Source organism: Haemorhous mexicanus, chromosome 18, assembly GCF_027477595.1.
Source record: "Haemorhous mexicanus isolate bHaeMex1 chromosome 18, bHaeMex1.pri, whole genome shotgun sequence".
NCBI classification, from domain to species: domain Eukaryota; kingdom Metazoa; phylum Chordata; class Aves; order Passeriformes; family Fringillidae; genus Haemorhous; species Haemorhous mexicanus.
The window spans coordinates 14,653,117-14,672,823 of NC_082358.1; the positions used below are offsets into that span (position 1 = coordinate 14,653,117).

At 47.1% G+C, this 19,707-nt stretch overlaps 1 protein-coding gene across 5 annotated transcripts in view; it reads left to right on the top strand.

Annotated features, from left to right (window-relative positions):
- ATP9A (ATPase phospholipid transporting 9A (putative)) overlaps nt 1-19,707 on the top strand; it is a 47,834-nt gene that overhangs the window by 22,351 nt on the left and 5,776 nt on the right. For 4 of the 5 annotated variants that reach the window (XM_059862792.1, XM_059862795.1, XM_059862794.1 and 1 more), the window contains 13 exons: nt 258-470; nt 5,391-5,552; nt 8,929-9,021; nt 9,934-10,017; nt 10,796-10,966; nt 12,710-12,808; nt 13,065-13,154; nt 14,303-14,447; nt 14,918-14,982; nt 15,731-15,886; nt 16,236-16,300; nt 17,042-17,150; nt 18,390-18,447. In XM_059862792.1, the coding sequence (XP_059718775.1) occupies nt 258-470; nt 5,391-5,552; nt 8,929-9,021; nt 9,934-10,017; nt 10,796-10,966; nt 12,710-12,808; nt 13,065-13,154; nt 14,303-14,447; nt 14,918-14,982; nt 15,731-15,886; nt 16,236-16,300; nt 17,042-17,150; nt 18,390-18,447 (1,510 nt within the window). The remainder of the gene's footprint in view (nt 1-257; nt 471-5,390; nt 5,553-8,928; nt 9,022-9,933; nt 10,018-10,795; nt 10,967-12,709; nt 12,809-13,064; nt 13,155-14,302; nt 14,448-14,917; nt 14,983-15,730; nt 15,887-16,235; nt 16,301-17,041; nt 17,151-18,389; nt 18,448-19,707) is intronic. The other variant, XM_059862793.1, reaches the window with a different exon arrangement.

Here is a 19,707-nt window from a genome sequence, read left to right on the forward strand (position 1 = left end):
GAGCGTGCCTGGTCTGTGGGGACACGGGCCTGTGCAGTCCATACAAAATGATCCCAAATGTCACTTTTTCGCCTCACTAAGAGAGTGCCTGGTCCGTGGGGACACGGGTCTGCACAAACTGATCCCAAATGTCATTTTTCCCCTCAGTAGGAGCGTACCTGGTCTGTGGGGACACGGGCCTGCGCGGTCTGCACAAACTGATCCCAAATGTCGTTCTTCCCCTCAGTAAGAGCGTGTTGTGTGTCCCCTGTCCCCAGCAGGCACAGGACCCCCCGGCCGTGAAGGGGCTGTCCCTGGCCACCAAGGTGCGGCGCAGCATGAGCAGCCGCGTGCACGAGGCCGTCAAGGCCATCGCGCTGTGCCACAACGTCACCCCCGTCTACGAGAGCAATGGCGTCACCGACCAGGCCGAGGCCGAGCGCCACTACGAGGACTCCTGCCGGGTGTACCAGGCCTCCAGCCCCGACGAGGTCAGTGCGGGCCCTCAGAGTGCCCCTGTGACCCTGCTGGCTGCAAAAACCCCCGCGGTTCCCTGGGGGAGGGTCGGGGTTAGTGGAGGGGATAATATTGTAATGTGTTTGCTGCTCTGATAAGCTGGGAATAGGGTGTAAGTGCCCTCTGAGCTGTTCTGCCTCTCTGCCTGAAGCTCCAGGCTGCTGTCTGGCCATTCTGTCAGGGTTTTGTCCCTGTTTCTGCACCTTTTATCCTGGGTGTGTTTTTCATTTCAACTCTGGGAATCCCTTTGAGCAGATTTGGTAAATTATGAGCAATCTTATCTGGTCTGGGGGAGGACGGCTTGTGGAAGTGAGTTGGAATGCTCCCTCCGCTCAGCTCTGCGAGGTGTGTGACCTTCCAGACCAGGGAGAAGCTGGAAATCACTGTAACCATGGCACATCCCACGTGCAGGTGGGCAGAGCCAGTGCCCAGGTTAGTTCTGGGGAGGGGGTGAAGTGCACAGGTTTATTGGAGAGCAAAGCTGGGCCCTGCCATTCTCTGCCAGCACCCAGTGCAGCCAGGGATGTGCAGGTGGCACAGTGGGGAGAAACTTTGGAGCTCTGCAGACCCTCACTGGAGACTTTTACTGAGCATTTGGGAGATCAGGTCCAATACAGCACTTGCAGTTTAAGTGCTGTTTGCCACCCCCTGCAAAATCTGGGAAATATAATTACAGTGTTGTTTCCTTCTATGACAAAGACAGGAGGAATAAAATGTGGTTTCATATATTGGTTATGCTTCTTGGATATACCTTTTAGTGCAACAAAAGTAACACATTTTGCTTTCTATCAATATGTACAATTATATTTGCTCTGTGTTGGAGAGACACTGAGATTTCCCCTGAGAATCCCACTGACAGTGTGGGATCAAATCACCCTTTTGACTACATTGAAAGGGTTCTTCCATGTACTGCCTCAGACAAACCAGCTTTGCCTCTGATAATAATCTTCCCACCTTTGCCATGGGAAGAGAAGCTGGCCTGCCTCACTGCTGGAGAAATGCTTTGCATGGAATTCAATGCACTCATTGGAAGCCCAGCTGAGTGAGGATTTTGGGGCTGTTGTGCTGCTGAAAGACTGGCACAGAGCTGGTTTGCACATTTACATACATTCAAATATTCCCTATAGTGTTTTCTCCCAAAGCAGGCAATTAATTTGTTTCATATATATTTATATATATTCATTTTCTTCTGTGCATCATCCAAAGGCTGCATTTCTGCCGTGCCCCCTGCATGGCTGGGCTGCAGTGAGGTGCCAGCAGCACATCTGCCCTGGGCAGCGTGTGGGTGTCCTGTCCCACATGGGCTGGGGCAGGCTTGCTCTCCCCTGAAAAGGCAGTGTACAGAAAGCAACTGCCTTTGCACTGAAACGAGTTCTGAATGATTTCCAGATGGTCATTTTTGTGATCTGCATCTAAGGTTTTTTTTTTCCCTTAAAGCATTTACAGGCTATTTTTGCACAGATTTCTGTTTATTTACATATATCCTGTGGTATATAGTGAAGTCAGTGATTTTTCTTTTACTTTTACTCTTTATACTGTTCTGTCTTTAAAATATTTACACAGCAATTTGTCTGAAATACCCAGGGGATAGTGTTTATTTGTTTTACTATAGCATGATAACTAATCCTTCCAAGATTATTGTTTAAATTCTTTTTTCCTTTCTTAAGTAGAGAATTACAGCAGGTTCAGAAATCAGATATGCTTTGCTGCACTGAGGAAATCTTGTCTGTAGGTCTTGGATATACAAATATTATTTAGCCGTGCTCTGTATGTCATCCTAGATGGTACAAAATGCAGGAGCTACACAAGTGGAGCCCTTGAGAAGGGAGTAATGCTGTTAAATAACATTCCCTGTAGGGGAATGGCTTTGGACTCCTGTTAAAGCCAGCCTTTGAAATCCTATATCAATAAAATATTGCCATGGCAGGGAAGGTCAGTTTATGAAATGAGTACAAAAACTTGTATTCTCTTTACTTTAACAGCAAGGGTAATTTCTACCAGTTGGCATAGGATTCATTTCCTGTAACAGAAAGCAGGATTTCCTAAATTTGTTTCCTGTGCACGCTGCCATTTAGAAGTCTTGAAGTATCTTTATTCAGGTATCAGTTACAGCCTTGGGGCTCTGCGAGCCAGTTGTCAGTTGTAGCCATACAGTAACTAACAGGGGAAATGAAATAGATATAATCTGATCAGAGATAAGAGGGCTGGGATTCCTGGGCAAACAGTCTTTAACCCTGACAAGGGCGGCAGCTGCCAGGACATGAAAGGGTGTGGGATCAATTGGTCTCTGCCTGCTGTCTGCCTGCCTAGGCAACCCAGAGGGGACCCTGCAGAGCAGCTCATGGCACAGAAGGATCAATTTGTCTCTTTAGAATGAAATTTATTAGTCGATACTCACTTCAGTGGTGGCTTCAGTAATTTAATTGTCGGGGAGAGCAGAGTTGGAGGATACTGTGCTGGGCTGCTGGGGCTGCTGTGCTTTGAAATGCTCAGATCTGTATCAGGCCTGGCCTGCTGGAGCTGCAAATGCTGGCAGGGACTTCATTGATTTCCCTCATCAGTGGGCATGGGCTCCCTTTAAGGTGTTCGAGGGATTTCAAGACTGCTTTTAATTCTCCTTCCTCTAAGTTATAAATACACTTTTGCATCTTGCATATTTCTCATCTTTCTGCTGTGGCTGAGAGCACCTTGAGTCAGTGTTTGCAGGGGGCAGAGCAAACCTGTTCTGTCTGATCTGGAGCTGGGATGTGCTCCCCATCCCAGCCCAGTGCCCAGACACTGCCAGAAGAGCTGTCAGTGCTTCTGGTGCCATGGGTGCTGATGTCCCCTGGTGCCACCTCCGACATGCTGCCCATCCATTTGTCCCTCTGCACAAGGCTTTGCTTCCAGAGCTGTGTGGGGTGGCAGGGAAGGAGGGAGGAGGTCTCTGTGCAGGGGAGATCTTCAACAGGCCAGGCTGGAGCAGAGGTTTGTACCTCCAGGCATTTGGGGCTCACCAGCACAGGCTGAACACGCTGAACGTCACGCAGCATCATGCTGGGAATAATTCCCAATAATTATTTATTAACCAGGGTATTAGAAAGCCAAGCTCCATCTCTGCTCTGGGAGGCTGCTCTGGGAGGATTATCTAACTGCACACTTTAATGCACTGAGGATGGCTTGAAGAAACTTTTGAGAAAGATAAGCTTGAAAGAGCCTTTGATTTGTCATAATCTTTGTGAGTAAGCCTGCACAAACTTGTTAATATTAAGCCAAATATTGATTCAAATTGACTTAAAGGTCTTTCAAGGCAAGGCAAACTCAATTACTTTTTTTTTTTAATCTGACAATTTAAGACAAAGTTTGGTTTAGGGTTCTCTTTTAAGTTTTTGGATGAAAAGGAACCGAGTTCATGAAAGCTTCTTCAGTTAGTCCCAATTGTACCAATTAATTAATAAAATCCCAACTCAGTGCAAGTATTTACAGGTTCTGATTTTATTTGTATCTCTTGTATGGGATTTTCCAAAATCAATTTCATTTTTAACTGAGGTATTTGTGGTCGCTTGAGGCAGTAGAGGCAGAACCTGAAAGGCAGAAGGGATAATTAACCTTCAAGTCGACAGCAACCATGTGCCCAGCACTCTTGTGCCTTTGAAAATGTCACTGTAAAACACTTCCAGTATTTCATGTCTGTTTAGGGAAAGTATCCCTTGATCCTTTCTGGGGGCCAGTGATGGATGGGCTCGTGTCAGCTGCTTCTCCATCTGTTACTGCCCAGACAGCTTCTGGAGTTAAATCTCAGCAAGCTCAGGCTGAGATGGATGTGTCAGCTGAGCTGGGCACTCTGGGACGTTCATTCTCGGGGAAGCAAAATGAAGGCTTTGGTCTTCTGGCATGGCTCTGGTTGCAACTGAGTGAAAGCTTGCAGAGAACTCAGTTTTGTAGGTCCTGAAATAGTAGAGGCTGCAATCAAAATGATGCCCGCCTCAGATCAGTTAAACCTTGAACAATCTGGGTTTTTTGTGGGGTGTTTTTTTGTTTTTTTAATGTTTAGGGAGAAGGGTTCTCTGCTAAGAAGTGTCTGAGCCAGCCTTCAGCTGTCTTGCTGATCACTGCAACATTGTTGAAATTTGTTGATGAGCTGTTACTGCTGAACACACAGAGAATACCACAGAGCTCATTTTGTTTGGGTTTTTTTAATATGAATTTTTAATGTGCTGCATTAGTGTGTCTGGCTTTGAAATTGTAAATCCAGGGTGAATGTGTTGTTTTGAATTCTTAATTTCATAGACAGCAAGCTGGCAAATAGCTCTTTCCAAAAGTAAGTGTTTGTAAAGGGGTTTCCCTGATGTACCCATGAGGTTTGGGCACCCTAGGGCTGGAGGATTCCAGTGCCTGCCCCTTGCTGAGGGTTGTCCTTTGGAATGAAATCATGGAATCATTTAGATTGGAAAAGACCTCCCAGCCCATCTGTTCCAAGCTGTGCCCAGTGCCCACCTTGTCCCCAGCCCAGAGCTCTGAGTGCCACCTCCAGGAATTCCTTAGACACCTCTGGGGATGGGCACTCCAACCCTCCCTGGGCAGCCCCTGCCAAGGCTGAGCACCCTTTCCATGGGGAAATTCCTGGTGTCTAGTGGAACGTGGCAGTCGAAGGCAGGAGGTGACCACGGACACATGGGCAGTGCCACAGCAGCATCAGACATGGGCTGGGCTGCCCAAAGCCTGCCAGGAAGGGTCTGAATTGAGAAAAAGCCACTGAGAAAGCCATGGAGGAGCCGTTGTGTTTGTCAGTGGATCTGTTTGATAGCACTGCTAATGACTGGTGAATTAATGACTGATGAATTCTCTGCAGCCCCCTGCTAGTCCTCCCCTCGGGAGGTATGGCAGGAGCCCTCACCGTGCCTGTCTCCTCTCAGGTGGCCCTGGTGCAGTGGACAGAGAGCGTGGGCCTGACCCTGGTGGGCAGAGACCAGTCCTCGGTGCAGCTGAGGAGCCCAGGGGGGCACATCCTCAACTTCACCATCCTGCAGATCTTCCCCTTCACCTACGAGAGCAAGCGCATGGGCATCATCGTGCGGGTAAGGGCTGCCAGTGCCAGCTGCCTGGGGACAGCCACACCTGGGGCACCCTGGGGGCTCACCTGGGCTGGCCTCCTGCTCAGAGGTGTCTCCAGAGCACAGCAGGGCAGCCAGCCAGGGCTGGGCTATCAACCAGGCAATCCACTCCCTCCCTGGGCAGCACGAGGGGAAACACTTGGAAGGCTCTGGAGCAGGGATGGCAGGACAAGGGAGCTGAGAGGCTGAGCTGGTACAAAGTAGTCACTGTGCTAAATCTGGGAGTTCAGAGAGCCACGGGCTGCATTGAACAGACACTGAGTGTTCTGCAGGGTATACCTGCAACAAGTGCAGTGTGTATCCAGTGCAGTGCAGCAAGGGTCAATTCTTCAAATCAATGATTTCTATAATGGAAATTATGGGAACACTCTGGGCAATCTTTTCACAACCTAGAATAGAACTCTTGTCAATAGAAGAGGGAGGACTAAAGAACCTCCCTCCCCACTGCTTTTATTGCAACTGCAAGCTTTTGATGAAACGCTGTTTTATCAAAGGTGTAAGAGGTGGACAAGCCATCAAAGCCAGGGTGAGCTTCATTAAATTGTGGTTTTATGCTCAACAGAAGTGAATGCCCTGAAATGTTCTTATCATGAGTACAAGAGTGCTCCTTTTTATTTTCCTTTCTTTGATTTGAAGTTTATTCCTTTTAAATTACCTATTTTTTATCTTCTCCCCCACTAGGAATAAAAAGGTTTCTAGTTTGTGTTTCTCTGTTTAGATTTTGCCATTTGTATTTTAGGCAAAACCAGCAAAACTCCCACTTGTGGTCAATGGGAGCAACATCAGGCCTAGAAGCTCACTGTAAATACCTTTAAAGAAGCATTGGTCCCTCTCTGTGAATGGTTTTTATTTTGTAGGCATTCAGCTGCTCCAAGCCACTAAAATCAGCTCTGTGTGTGCCCTGTGCAGAATTAGGGCTGAGTAGCAGACCTTGACTGCCTGGGTATTACTTTGCCACTTTTCTTTATATTCCAAAATTGTATCTTCAAGCAGGGTTTTCATTTCCATTTAAAAAAAAGTTTATAAAGAGGTAGTTATCAAGTAAAATTCGCTTTAATTAGACATTTATGTGTGATTGTGTAGGCACTCCGTTTGGTTTTATCCACAGCTTGAAGGGCGTTCACCTTTTCAGTGCTTCTCCTAAACTGTGCTGCTTATTTAAAAAACAGAAATAAGGGGAGGGAGAGCAGCATGAAGCATCCAGAAGAAAATACACCCAGAGAGGGAGATGAAGCTGCACCCAGCACTGCAGTGAGCAGAACCCAAAGGGAAACATTCCTGCTCACCTGCACAGGTATTGCCTGTCCTTATAAATTGCAATTTTCCGGCTCTTGAGAGCCCTGTGAGAATTTTGCCAGGCTTCCTGCCCAGCCTGGGGACAGAGTGTGAGCAGTTCCTGTGTCCAGCCCAGCAGTGCTGTCCCTGCAGGCAGCATCTCCCTGCGCATCCTGTCTGCTCTGCCCCTAGGAAATTATCTCCTTCAACACAGCTTCTAGTAAATAAAGCAATAGTTAATAGTGAAAACAAGTGGCAGATGTTGCCTGCTTTGGGGTATTTTTACAATATCTGAGTGTTTCCTTGCACTCAACTGTCATTTCTGTACCTGATTATTTCAGTTCTAAGAAATCCTGTTCTACCCAAGCAGCCTCCTCACCATAGTGTGCACTGACTTATCTTCCTCTTTGAAGAGGGCCTGTTTGTTTGACCACAATATTTTCCATTCTTCGTTTTCTTTGGTTTTTTCCCCTTACCCATGTGGAATGATCTTTGTTGTAGAGCAGAGATAGTGCTATTGTCATATCTGGAATTGAAAAGGAGCCTTTGAACTGTGGCCAGAGGCAGACCATGGTGGAAAAAGATGCTTCCCCAAAACAATATAACTGGCAAATCTGTGTGCAGATTTATAGAGTGATCTTGCCATGATCTGAGAACGCACTAACCTCCTCCTGAACTCGGGCAGAGGAAATGACTAATGCAAGGAGATAGCTGATACAGTATTTATATTGGACAAAAAATCTAAACTATCTTAAGCCAGCTCTGCAGCACGGGAAGTGCAGTCTTTATTCAGCTTCCTACAGAGATGTTGTTAGACACTCTTTAATCAAATAATTTCATAGATAAACCTTTACCTTTGGCTACTGCCAGAAGTGGTGTGTTTTATTTAAACAGATTCTGGTTGTTTTGGAAGAGTGACACCCATTTTCCTCTGGGGATGTGGGATATGTATCACCCTGTGAGGGCTGGATGTTCCAGGACATTGAAAGCCACACTTGGGCTTAATAATGAGCATCTTCCTTGTGAATATCTCTGTGAGCTTGGCAAAGATAGTCAGCAAAGGAGCTTCATTATCCTTGGCTACTTCTTCATTTCCTCAGCAAAGACACTTCATTTCTTTGCAGCTTTAGTGTCCACATCAGGTGCTACATTTTGCCAATTTTTCTTTTTTTGCTGTGGCTTTAAACTCTGTTTTGCCAGTGTCACAGAACCTGGGCCTTTTAACCTATTCATGTGTGAGAACCTCCACCACTAATTTCCGTAATGGTGGAACGGACTGACCCAAATATTAGGTGAGAGAATGAAGTGTCCACTTTGCTTTTCTTTCATTTTTCTTATTCCTAAAGTTCTTTGCTCCCTTCATTCACAGCTGTTTATTTCAGACCTTCCTGGGCTTTTTGGTTTTGCATTTTATGTTTGTTTTCCTCCTATCCCTGGTGGCTGTCAAGGTTTACAGAACAGTTTGTTCCTTACTCATAGTTTTGTCTCCTTTGAGGAAATTGCCAGGGTTTGCATTAGCTTGTAATACTCAGAGCTGGGGCCTCCTTACATATCAGCCTGCTTAGAAGGACCTTTTAGTTTGTGGTAATGTAAATATGCTTTGCTTGCAGCCTATAAACTCCTTGTATCAGATAAGGCAGGCAGCAGTCTAAGCTTTCTGTGGCAAGCATGAGCTCTAATTATGCTTACTCCATATGGTGTAACAGAGGTAGATCAGAGTGATTTTTACCCTGCTAAGCTTTGTGCATCTATTCTGTTGTTCAGGTAAGCAGGGAGTCAGGTTTCAAGGTGAGGGCTCGAGGTTATTCTGGAGGCACAGGCAGTCAGGGCTGGGAGGGTCTGTCTGTGTGGAGATGCTGATTAAAAAGCTGATCCCCCTTGTCTAAAGCAGGAATTCCTGCTGTGAGGAGGTGAGTAGAAATCTCCTTCTGGCCCCAGACCAGGAGCTGAGCTGGTGGCCCTTGAGCTGCCCCAGAGCAGACAGTTCTGTGCCTGCAGTGCTGAGAATTGATGGCTCACTCTGCGAGGCCCCCCCAGCTGTGTGAGTGCTGTGTTGTGTCTGCAGGATGAATCCACAGGAGAGATCACGTTCTACATGAAGGGGGCAGACGTGGTGATGGCTGGCATCGTGCAGTACAACGACTGGCTGGAGGAGGAGGTATGGGAGGGCTGCTGCTCTGCTCTGCTGCTCTGCTCCAGGCCACTGCTGCAGGGTTCAAATAGCTAACTCACTGCTGAAGGTTCTGATCCTGGCCATTCCTTGGGTTAGTCCTCAGCCAGGTACACCCACAGGAACAAGGCATCAGTGGCGAGCTCAGCGTATTTAATGTGGGATAAGTCCTGTGAATAAAATGGGTTTGGCTCAAAACTGATTGACACCCACCAGATTTGTCTGGGGCTTGACTATGTGTTTGAAGCTGTTTTGGCCTGAAGGGTCTGATTTCAAAACTACATTTGGCAGCTTTGTGCTGGGGTGTGTTTGTCAGGTTAGCTGTAATGGTGGCACAGAGTTCGTGGAATCCCAGAATGGGTTGGGTTGGGAGGGACCTTGAATCTCATCCCATTGCACCCCCTGATATGGGCAGGGACACCTTCCACTACCCCAGGGTGCTCCAAGCCCTGTCCAGCCTGGCCTGGGACACTTCCAGGGATCCAGGGGCATCCTCAGGAGTAGCTTCACTTCCTGATTCTCTGGTGTTCAGAGAAATAATAATAACTTGGTCTTATTTTAAAGAGTTGGTTGCCAAAGATGTGAAATCTACAAATCACAGGCTTGTGCCATTTTACTTAGACACAGAGAAAATCCAATCAGTGGGGTTGGTTTTGCCCCCCTGGTGTAGCAGTCAGGACATTTTTCTTCCTGATCACTGGGCTAGGTCACCAACTACTGCAGATCCCCTCTTTCCTCTCGAGTTTATCATGCACTTTATCAGATGTTGTAGACTCACTGAGGTTGCTCAAATGGGGTGGTTATTTTCTTAACCTGCTATCTTACACTGCCATCTCCACGCTGCTGTGCATAAATCATTTCAGTGGAGTTTATGGTTTACAATGTGATCCTTCTTTGCAGTGTGGTAACATGGCTCGGGAAGGCCTCAGGGTTCTTGTCGTGGCCAAGAAGTCTCTGACAGAAGAGCAGTATCAAGACTTTGAAGTAAGTTTTTATTTGGTTTTTTTCCTTTGTTTTGAAACCGTCGCTGAAGTGATTCTCACAAAACTCTTGTGATAATGCTGCCTCTCACCTCCCAGCTCTCTGCTAGCATTGTTGTTCTGAAATGTCTTGATATTCTTTTTATCAAAGTTGCTTTTCAAGTGATAGGTATGAAGTGTTTATCCCAGGGAAGACTCTCCCAAGCAGTTCCTGAATCCTGAATAAGCAGAATATAAACCAGGCAGCTCCCTGGCAACAGGGGTTCCACATGTGGGGTTTGGGTCTCTGCCCAGGGCACTGCCTGGCTCCTCCAGGCAAGCAGAATGGGAAGGGGAACTGTTCAGTTAATGCAGGGATGTGATGCAATTGCTTTGGGTTCTGTGGTGCCATTTTTCTGCAAGTGTTGCCTGTGGTGGCACAGAGCTGCTTGCACCCTCTGCAGGTGCCCCTTCGGCAGCTGCTGTGCCTCTGTGTGCCCTGTGCTGCCCACCTGGGACTGCCCAGGGACAAAACAGCAACAGCTCCCTGAAGCATTTTCCACCTCGAGCTCACCAGCCCTTATAGGCTCTACCTCTGAATCATGGAATCAGAATTGCCTGGGCTGGAGGGCCCCTTAAGGAGGATGTGGTTCCAAGCTGGGCACCTTTCCCTAGAGCAGGTGGAAGGCAACAGAGGGAGGCTGACTGCTTCCCCCTGGAGCTGGGCAGCCCTGTGTCCCCAAAGGCAGACTGGCTGTGCTCTGTGTGTCCCCAGTCCCAGGCTGGCTGTGCTCTGTCCCCAGGCACGCTACGTCCAGGCCAAGCTGAGCGTCCACGACCGCTCCCTGAAGGTGGCCACGGTCATCGAGAGCCTGGAGATGGAGATGGAGCTGCTGTGTCTCACTGGGGTGGAGGACCAGCTGCAGACAGACGTCAGGCCCACGCTGGAGACGCTGAGGAACGCTGGCATTAAGGTCTGCCTGACCAGGGCTGCTCCAGCAGGAGCACTGAGACCCTCTGGAGCGTGTGGCACTGTCCCACGGGCAGTACATTAAAAGCTGGGGGCCCTGTGAGGGTTTTAAACATCACTTTGGGGCCAGAACGTGCTGCAGGTGGTAAATCTTAACACTAGTGTGGCACCTCTGGTGCTTTTCATCCCCTCTCGTGCTCTGGCTCCTCCTGCACAGAAAGGAATCAGGTGGGCACAAGGGGGGTTCAACAGGAGATTTTGGGGCAGTTCTTCTTTCAGGGAGTTGCATGAAACAAGGCAGGTTTGGGGCTGTGTTTGCTTTGTGGTGCATGAACCCCCGTGCTGGGTTTGGAGCTGTGGATATCCACGTTTCAGTAGCCACTAGAGGGGAGTCTGAGCCAAGAGAATCAGGGACTGGATTTTTTTTTTTCCAGCTTTCTGGGCATCTGTGACTCCACACCTACAGCCTGAGCTGTGGTCAGCAGTAAGAGAGCAGCTGTGGTGCCTGTGTAGATTCTTTCTCTGAAAAATTTGTCAGGTTTGCAAAAGGGGAAAAAAGTTGATTAAACATTCAGATTTGGGTAAGAAAAGTAGGTGAAAGGTCCTGATTGTGGTTTCTCTGCTTTAAGTTGCAAAGTGACCAAAAATCTGAAGCCGTGCTGTGAATGCAAAGCAGGGCTGTGTGTTGGGGGCTGAGGTAGGACAGGGAATTCAGTGCTTGGGATGAGCTTCCAAAAGTGCTTTTTGTTTGGGCCCACCCCTGTAACCAACAGAGACTTCAGTAGAGAGGCGAGACCAGGGGAATCAGAGCTCCTCAGTGATGTTGGGAGTCCTGGCCTGACACTCCAAAGGGTTTTCCTGCTTCCCTTTTTCCTCACCTTGGCTGGAGCTGGAGTGCTGAGCACCCCTTGCACTGCAGTGTTCATCAGGGCATTGCATGTGAGGAGTAAATCCAGAGTGGAGGGGGTCTTGCAATTCATGACAGGGACCATCTTGTTAAGATCCAGTCTCTTTCCGACCTCAGATATTTAACAAATGAATGAGTCTTTGTGTGGGTCTTTTAGTTGATGTTTTGGGATTTTCTTAAGGTTTTTGTATTTTTCATTAAATATTCTTGGGCAGTGTCTTGAAAGAATAAAAACACCAGTGGAAAAAACCAAACTCACTGTGATATATTTACACTGGAGAAGGAATTCCCAGCCATTGCTGCTGACATTGCTTTCTAACTCCCTCCCCTCACCAGCACAAAATAAAAGGAGCAGTGTAGATTCAAAAAAAAAATCTAAAAAAAAACCTCAAGCAAGTTAGTGTGTTCCAGACGTACACATCAGCACTGAGCTAAGCTCAGTTGCATCATCCACATTTCAGGCTGGGCCAGGAGGGATCTTTCTGCAGCAGGGCCCGGTTGAGAAATGGCCGGGGAGGGACACATTAACACACAGATACACATATTTTTTTTAGCTCGCATTTCTTGGGTTTATCAGCAGAATCTTGAAATATTGCAGGTGGGAAAAATGTTACCCAGAGTTTGTGACTTCCTTTGTGTCTCAGCCTCTGTAAGAGCTTTGCTTTCTTTCGCGTGTGAGAATTTTCTTGCGTGTTTTAAAATAGAGGTTTTTTAGAAGAATAATTTGTACGTGTATTTTAACAGTCCTTTTATAAGCCTGAAGGGGCAGATGGTACTTGCAGAGGTCCTGCAGACGTGGTTATTAAGCTTCACTTAACACATGAAATGTTTGGATTTTAGGTGTGGATGCTGACAGGGGATAAGCTGGAGACAGCCACGTGTACGGCCAAGAACGCTCATCTGGTGACACGGACACAGGACATCCATATATTCAGACTAGTGAGTAACACTCACAGACCCTGTCCTACAGGGCCCAGACTGTGGGACAGGAGGGCTGTGAGATCACAGCTGTTTTCCAGCAGGGTATTTTTATTCTTTTGCCCCAGCTTTCTACCCCGAGTTTTTGTTTCTGTGACTGCGTGCCCTGACTCAGTGTGCTGCCTGTCCTGGCTGTGCCACTTTTGTTCCCGCTGGGGCTCTTTGCTGTTTTCTCACCCCAGTGGAGCACACCTTGCTCAGTTCCATCCTCCCCCAGGTGACAAACCGAGGAGAAGCCCACCTGGAGCTGAATGCCTTCCGCCGCAAGCACGACTGTGCCCTGGTCATCTCAGGAGACTCGCTGGAGGTACTGATGCCTCAAGTTTTAGCTTTCATATTTTCCAGATTCTGTACTGCACTGGTATGTAACTCTGAACTTCATACAAAGTATTAGCAGGTTCTCCTCACAGCTCAGTCACACAAAACAATCCTTTTCCATCCCCAGAGCCAATGCAGCTTCAGGCCCAAAAAGTGCAAACAACAGGGAATTGAGGAGAGCAGTCTGGGAGGATGGGACTGCATAACCTGGAGCTGTAACTGGACAATTATCCCCAATATGGAAATGGACCAAAACTTATAAAACTGTGAAGACTCGTGACCTGGGGTCCATCTTGGGTCCACCTTGGGTCCACCTTGGGCAGAGCCACAGCCAGGCTCTCTTACTACCCAAGGTGTATCCTTTGAAGGCCTTTTAATAAATCCCAGCTTTATTAAAGTATTTATTTAGGTTATTTATAGTTTAGTTTATTAAATCCCTGCTGTCTAGCCTCTGTTCTAGGTAGCCTCTCAAGGCATTGGTAGGGCCAGCCCCGTAGCCCAGGCTGGGGAAAGGCTGGTGCCCGCAGAGCAGGTGTAACCCGGGGCCGTGCTGTGTGTAACCCGGGGCTGAGCTGTGTGTAACCCGGGGCCGTGCTGTGTGTAACCCGGGGCCGTGCTGTGTGTAACACAGGGGTGTGCTGTGTGTAACCCGGGGCCGTGCGGTGTGTAACCCGGGGCCGTGCTGTGTGTAACCCGGGGCCGTGCTGTGTGTAACCCGGGGCCGTGCTGTGTGTAACCCAGGTGTGTGCTGTGTGTAACCCGGGGCCGTGCGGTGTGTAACCCGGGGCCGTGCTGTGTGTAACCCGGGGCCGTGCTGTGTGTAACCCGGGGCCGTGCTGTGTGTAACACAGGGGTGTGCTGTGTGTAACCCGGGGCCGTGCGGTGTGTAACCCGGGGCCGTGCTGTGTGTAACCCGGGGCCGTGCTGTGTGTAACCCGGGGCCGTGCTGTGTGTAACCCAGGTGTGTGCTGTGTGTAACCCGGGGCCGTGCGGTGTGTAACCCAGGGGTGTGCTGTGTGTAACCCGGGGCCGTGCTGTGTGTAACCCAGGGGTGTGCTGTGTGTAACCCAGGTGTGTGCTGTGTGTAACCCGGGGCTGTGAGGTGTGTAACCCAGGACTGTGCTGTGTGTAACCCAGGTGTGCCTGAAGTACTACGAGTGCGAGTTCATGGAGCTGGCGTGCCAGTGCCCCGCCGTGGTGTGCTGCCGCTGCGCCCCCACGCAGAAGGCGCAGATCGTGCGGCTGCTGCAGGAGAGGACGGGCAAGCTCACCTGTGCCGTGGGTGAGTCACAGCCAGGGCCAGGCACACGGGAATGGCAGCTGCCACTTCTTCTCTGAGTCAACAGTCTCACTCATCTCACATCCCCTGGAAATGGTGATTTGGGGAGCAGTGGTTTTGTGGGGTGATAGAGAAAATGACCGAAATTTTGCACGCGGAAATTTAATGCCAAACTCCTCATCACCCTTTCAGGTGGCATCTTTGCAAAGCAAAAATCATGTGAAGTGCCACTGTTAATCTGAGCTGTGTTTCAGCATTGGAGGTGTAATGGTACCACCTGCAACTGAGATACATCAATCACTGATGTGGGAGTCTACTAAAGCAAGACTTAAGAGTTTAAGTTCATGATTTCTGTTTAAAAAACTTGCTTTTGTTGACTGGGTTAAATCTTTCTGTGGTGCAGATGACTTTGGTGGGGTTGCAGGTTGCCCTTGTTGCTTAACTCCCAGTTTTGTTTGTGCTCTGCCCTGCAGGTGATGGAGGGAATGATGTTAGCATGATTCAGGAGGCTGACTGTGGTGTTGGAGTTGAAGGCAAGGTGAGATTACCTCATCTTTAATGAGAATTTCTGTGGCCAGTTTTCAGGCAACTCTTAAATGAAGAATCTTCAGATATTTGTGCAAGAAAAGGAACAAGCTCCCAGAAGAATCATCATCAGACCAGTAGCCCTATCATGAGAAATAATTTGGCTATAAAGGAGACTACTGTTAAAGGGAGTTCAAGTTCATTATTTGGTTTTTGGCAGAATCCCTGAATTTGTTCCCTCATGGTTACTTTTGGGGGTTTTTGGTGCTCCAAGTGCTAGAGTTATAATTACAGTGATAAGATATACCTCACATGCACAATTAAAAACTGCTCACATTAGTTTGCAAAACAAACTCTGGGTTGGAGCTCTGATTCCTGCACCTGGGGCTGTGTGGAGCTGCAGGACTGGATTGGCAGAGCAGACAGACTCTGCTTGCAGTGAGCCAAAATTGTGTGAACTTTTGAGACTGAGAATTTGTTCAGCACTGACTTGATAGGAGTGTCACGTTAACATGTGTGTTGTGAATCAGAATCCAGAGGTTGCTTAGAATTGGAGGCCAAGGTTCAAATGGGAGCTCTCCTCATATTTTTGCTCTTTGCTTAAAACCCACAGTGGAAGAAGAAGTACTGAGGCAATGCTCTCCCTCACCTAGCATACTGCAAATATTCCTGGAAATTCTGTCAGTGATAATAACAACACAATATTCTTTGTTTCCAGTGCTGAATGATCTCACTGTGCTTTTCCTTGCCCTTGTTCCCAGGAAGGGAAGCAGGCATCGCTGGCAGCTGATTTCTCCATCACTCAGTTCAAGCACCTGGGTCGTTTGCTCATGGTCCATGGAAGGAACAGCTACAAGAGGTCTGCAGCCCTCAGCCAGTTTGTGATCCACAGGAGCCTCTGCATCAGCACCATGCAGGTAAAGGGGCTGCCAGGAGGGGCTTTCCAAAAGAGGTGGAGAAGCCAAATCATGAAGGAAAGGTCCTGTGTCTCATTTGGAATGCTGCTATTTCTTCTCCTAAAAATTTTCATGGGTTAGGACTTGCAATTGTTACTTTGATATGAAAACACATGAGAGAATTCCTGGTGTTGGACAAAGACCAGCAACTGCTCCAAAGGAATAGAAAGGGTTGGTGTTCCATTAGTCTGTCTTCATTTCAGGAGTTGGGAGAACCTACTGCAAGAATGTTCCAGTTTGAACAGTGTATTTTTAGGCTGTTACTTTTACTGCAGTATCTCAGTGCCTAAAAAGCTCATTTCTTTTCTAGGCTGTTTTCTCATCAGTGTTTTACTTTGCTTCAGTTCCTCTCTACCAAGGCTTCCTCATCATTGGGTAAGAGCTCACTTTTTGCTGGTAATGAGGAGAATCTCTGCAGGGTGAATACTTTTGGGCTGATTAACATGCAAGCCATGCACATCTCCACTCTGCTCACAGCACTGCTTCAGGAGCTGGGTGTGAGCCTTGTCCCCTTCAGTGCAGACACTTGCAGAAACCTTTCCAGCAGGATGGTTTGTCATGTCTGTGAAGCACCCATCCTCCAGGAGTGTTCCTGTGATCCCAGTAAAAGCAGAGGGACAGCTGTTCTGGGCTGGTGTCTGCACAGTGGTGAGAGGCAGTGCCAGGAAGAGAGACAAGCCAACCTTAGTCCCTGCCCAAAAACTCTCTAAAACAGGGCATTGCAGCTGTAATCCCACTATGACTTCTTATACTTTGGAGTACATCATTTAAAAAACAGCAAATTGATCTCCATTGCCCTCTGGTGCAAACAGAATCAGACCTGAGCTCTAGAGCAGACTTTGGGATGGGCACAGGTCAGTCCTTGGCTCCATTAAGATCCCACTGCAATATTTGAACCAGTCACTTGTGTATGAATGTTCCTGATCAAAAGTCACTCAAAAAGCCAATCCTGGTGGGTTTTCCCTACCTGCAAAACTCTGGTGTGCTTCATTTGCCAGTTTTTATAATGTGTACATTATTGGGCACTTAAAGAATGTGGTATTTCCTTTCTGGAGCCTAGCATTTGTTTGCTCTTTACCACCTGAGATATTTACTGGTCTTCTGCCTCCTTCCCAGGTACTCCACAATTTACACCATGTTTCCTGTGTTTTCTCTTGTCCTGGACAAGGATGTGAAATCTGAAGTTGCAATGTTGTACCCAGAGCTCTACAAAGATCTTCTCAAGGTGTGTGAGACTCTTGTTTGTGTGTTTTGCTTTAAGGCAAGATCCTCATCTTGATTTGAAACTGTAAATGTGTAAAGTCAAATATATTGCCAGGAGATCCAGAACTTTATCAGGCATTTTCAGGCAAAATTCTGTTAAAGTCAAATTTGAATCCACAGATAGAACCAGGATTTCTGGCAGTTGTTTATTGAATGCTGCATGAAATGCAATTTATTAAAAATGGCTGGGCAAGTAGAAGTTCCATTCTGTGGGAAATTCTGGAGATTTAATATTACCCATTTGTTCCATAATAAAGGGAAAAGAGAAATTGTTGGGGATTTGGCACTGTCCTGAAGCCAGAAAAGGGAAGAGGGGAAGGGATATGCTCATTTGATGGAGGCAGGGGCTTATCCCAGAGTTTCTTCAGTAGAAATTTGACTGGAGCATGATCTAAAGGTTTGCTTGCTGTGCCATTTTTGTAGCTTTAGCATCTATGTCGGGTCCTTCTCCTTAAACAAAGAAAACTTTATTTTATGTTTACCATAGAAATATGAGGAAGGTAGATCTTGTCTTAGGTTCCTTTTTAATTTTTTTTTCTTCCTCCCTGGAAAATGTTTTGAATAACTGGGGTATGCAGCCTGGGAACATCTTTCTTAGTTGGAGGAAAGGGTGGACTGAGTCTTCCCCAGCTCCTTTCCCTCAAGGATTGCTGTTAAACAGATACTCTGAGAAGCACAGCCTGTTTTTCCAGAGCCTCAATAAGTCTCCATCTGGTTTCACTTGGATGTTGTCTCTTATGTCATAAACCACTAATTCTTCAACCATCCTTAGGCCTGGTCTAAACATAGGGGGTTTTGTGCTGGTATAGCTGTGTTGGCTGGAGATGGTTTTTTAAAATCTATCTGCCTTCAATATGAGGGTGATTTGTGTGTGTCTAGAAATACAGTATTAATGTATTCCCATCAATGTGTGTACACACATCTTCTATTTCATGGTGATTGAACTCTCGAGGCATCTTTGCACTGAATTAATTGTGTGTGCACTGAGGGCCAGGTTGTGCTGGGGGAGCCCAGAGCTTCCACAGCCCCTTCATGCACCCAGAAAATGAGAATAAAGGGGCACTACCTCAGTGTTGCTTGATTTATTTTCTTTTTTTTCCAAAGCACCTTCCAGTTCTCGTATTAATTTCTAAGTTGATCAATAAGTGAATTTTCATAAAGAAAACCCCAATGGAGCTTTGTCTTTTTTTCCCCCACCCAGGGACGACCGTTGTCATACAAAACGTTTTTAATCTGGGTCTTGATAAGCATTTATCAAGGTAAGAAATCAGCTTCTGCTTGTGCCTTTAGATGTTGTAGTATGCATGGCTGTCTAAGTTTTGGTACTGCAGAAGTTAAGTAAGGCATGAAATGAATTTCCCAAAGCACCCTTGTGGTGATGAATATATATATTTTTTTTCATCTGGAAAATGTTGGTAGCATTACCAAAGGAAAAAAAATATCTAAACCCAAATATTGGCAGTAATTGGTCAATGCTGTGATGCAGAATTCAAACCATTGTGCCTCTTTCAGAGCCATCCACTGTCACTCTGTGCAAGTTCCTTGCAGTGCTGTAGTTACCCCTCTGTAAAGCAGAGCTCATTACTCTCCCTCCCCTTCTTTTGGGAAAAGTTCTCTAGTCTATGGATTTTGCAGGTTTTTGTCGACATGGAAAATGCAGCATCTGTAGCCTTCTGTATTTTATCCAAAACTGGAAGTGGCAAGAGTTCTGGTGGCTTCGCAGGCATCTGTGATTCAGGGTCAGAGTCAAGCTCATGTTCTTGATCATGTCTCATACACTCGAATTAGGCTGCTAAAGCAATTAAGTAAATGCCTTGATTACAATGCATCTCAACAGTGGATGTAGTAATTTGGGTGTATATCTAAGAAGGTCTTTTCTTTCATTTTGTCTTTTTCTAAAATAAGTACCCTCAAATTCAAATGGTTTCTATAGGTATTAATCAGGGAGTTGTAGAAAACGGGTCAATAATGTGGAGCTAAAAGCTGAAGTGGCAAAATTCCTTGTTTTCTCTTTATCAACAAGAGTGGGTATAAGGGGTCAAAATAAGCAGGTAATTCTTACAGATTTAATTAATGTTGCCATCCTCAGCAGGGACCGAATCTAGGAGTCTAAAATCTCTGTTTGCTTTATTTTCTGAAATCTATCACAGGCATCCTACAACAGGGATCAAGGGTTTGGGGTGCTGAGTAGCACAGTGGCAAAGCCAAGGCATTGAGAGAACACTGCCAAGAGATGGAGGGCTGCAGCCAGAGATGATGCACGGGGGGAAGATTCCTCCTTGAGCTAAGAGCCCTCTCTGGTTACAGGGTTTGGTTAAAGTGACTTCACCAGTGCTGTGCTCAAGAACCAGCAAACAGCGGCCAAACACCGGGGCCAGTTGCTAGCAGAGATGAGCCTGACCAAAACTTGAGCAGCCCAAAAGTTTGGAAAGTTCACAGCTGGGTTTGAACTTTGTGGCTGGAGCTGGGTTCCCTCACAGGTTTTCCCTTCCGGAGGAGGCCTGAGTGATGGATGTTGG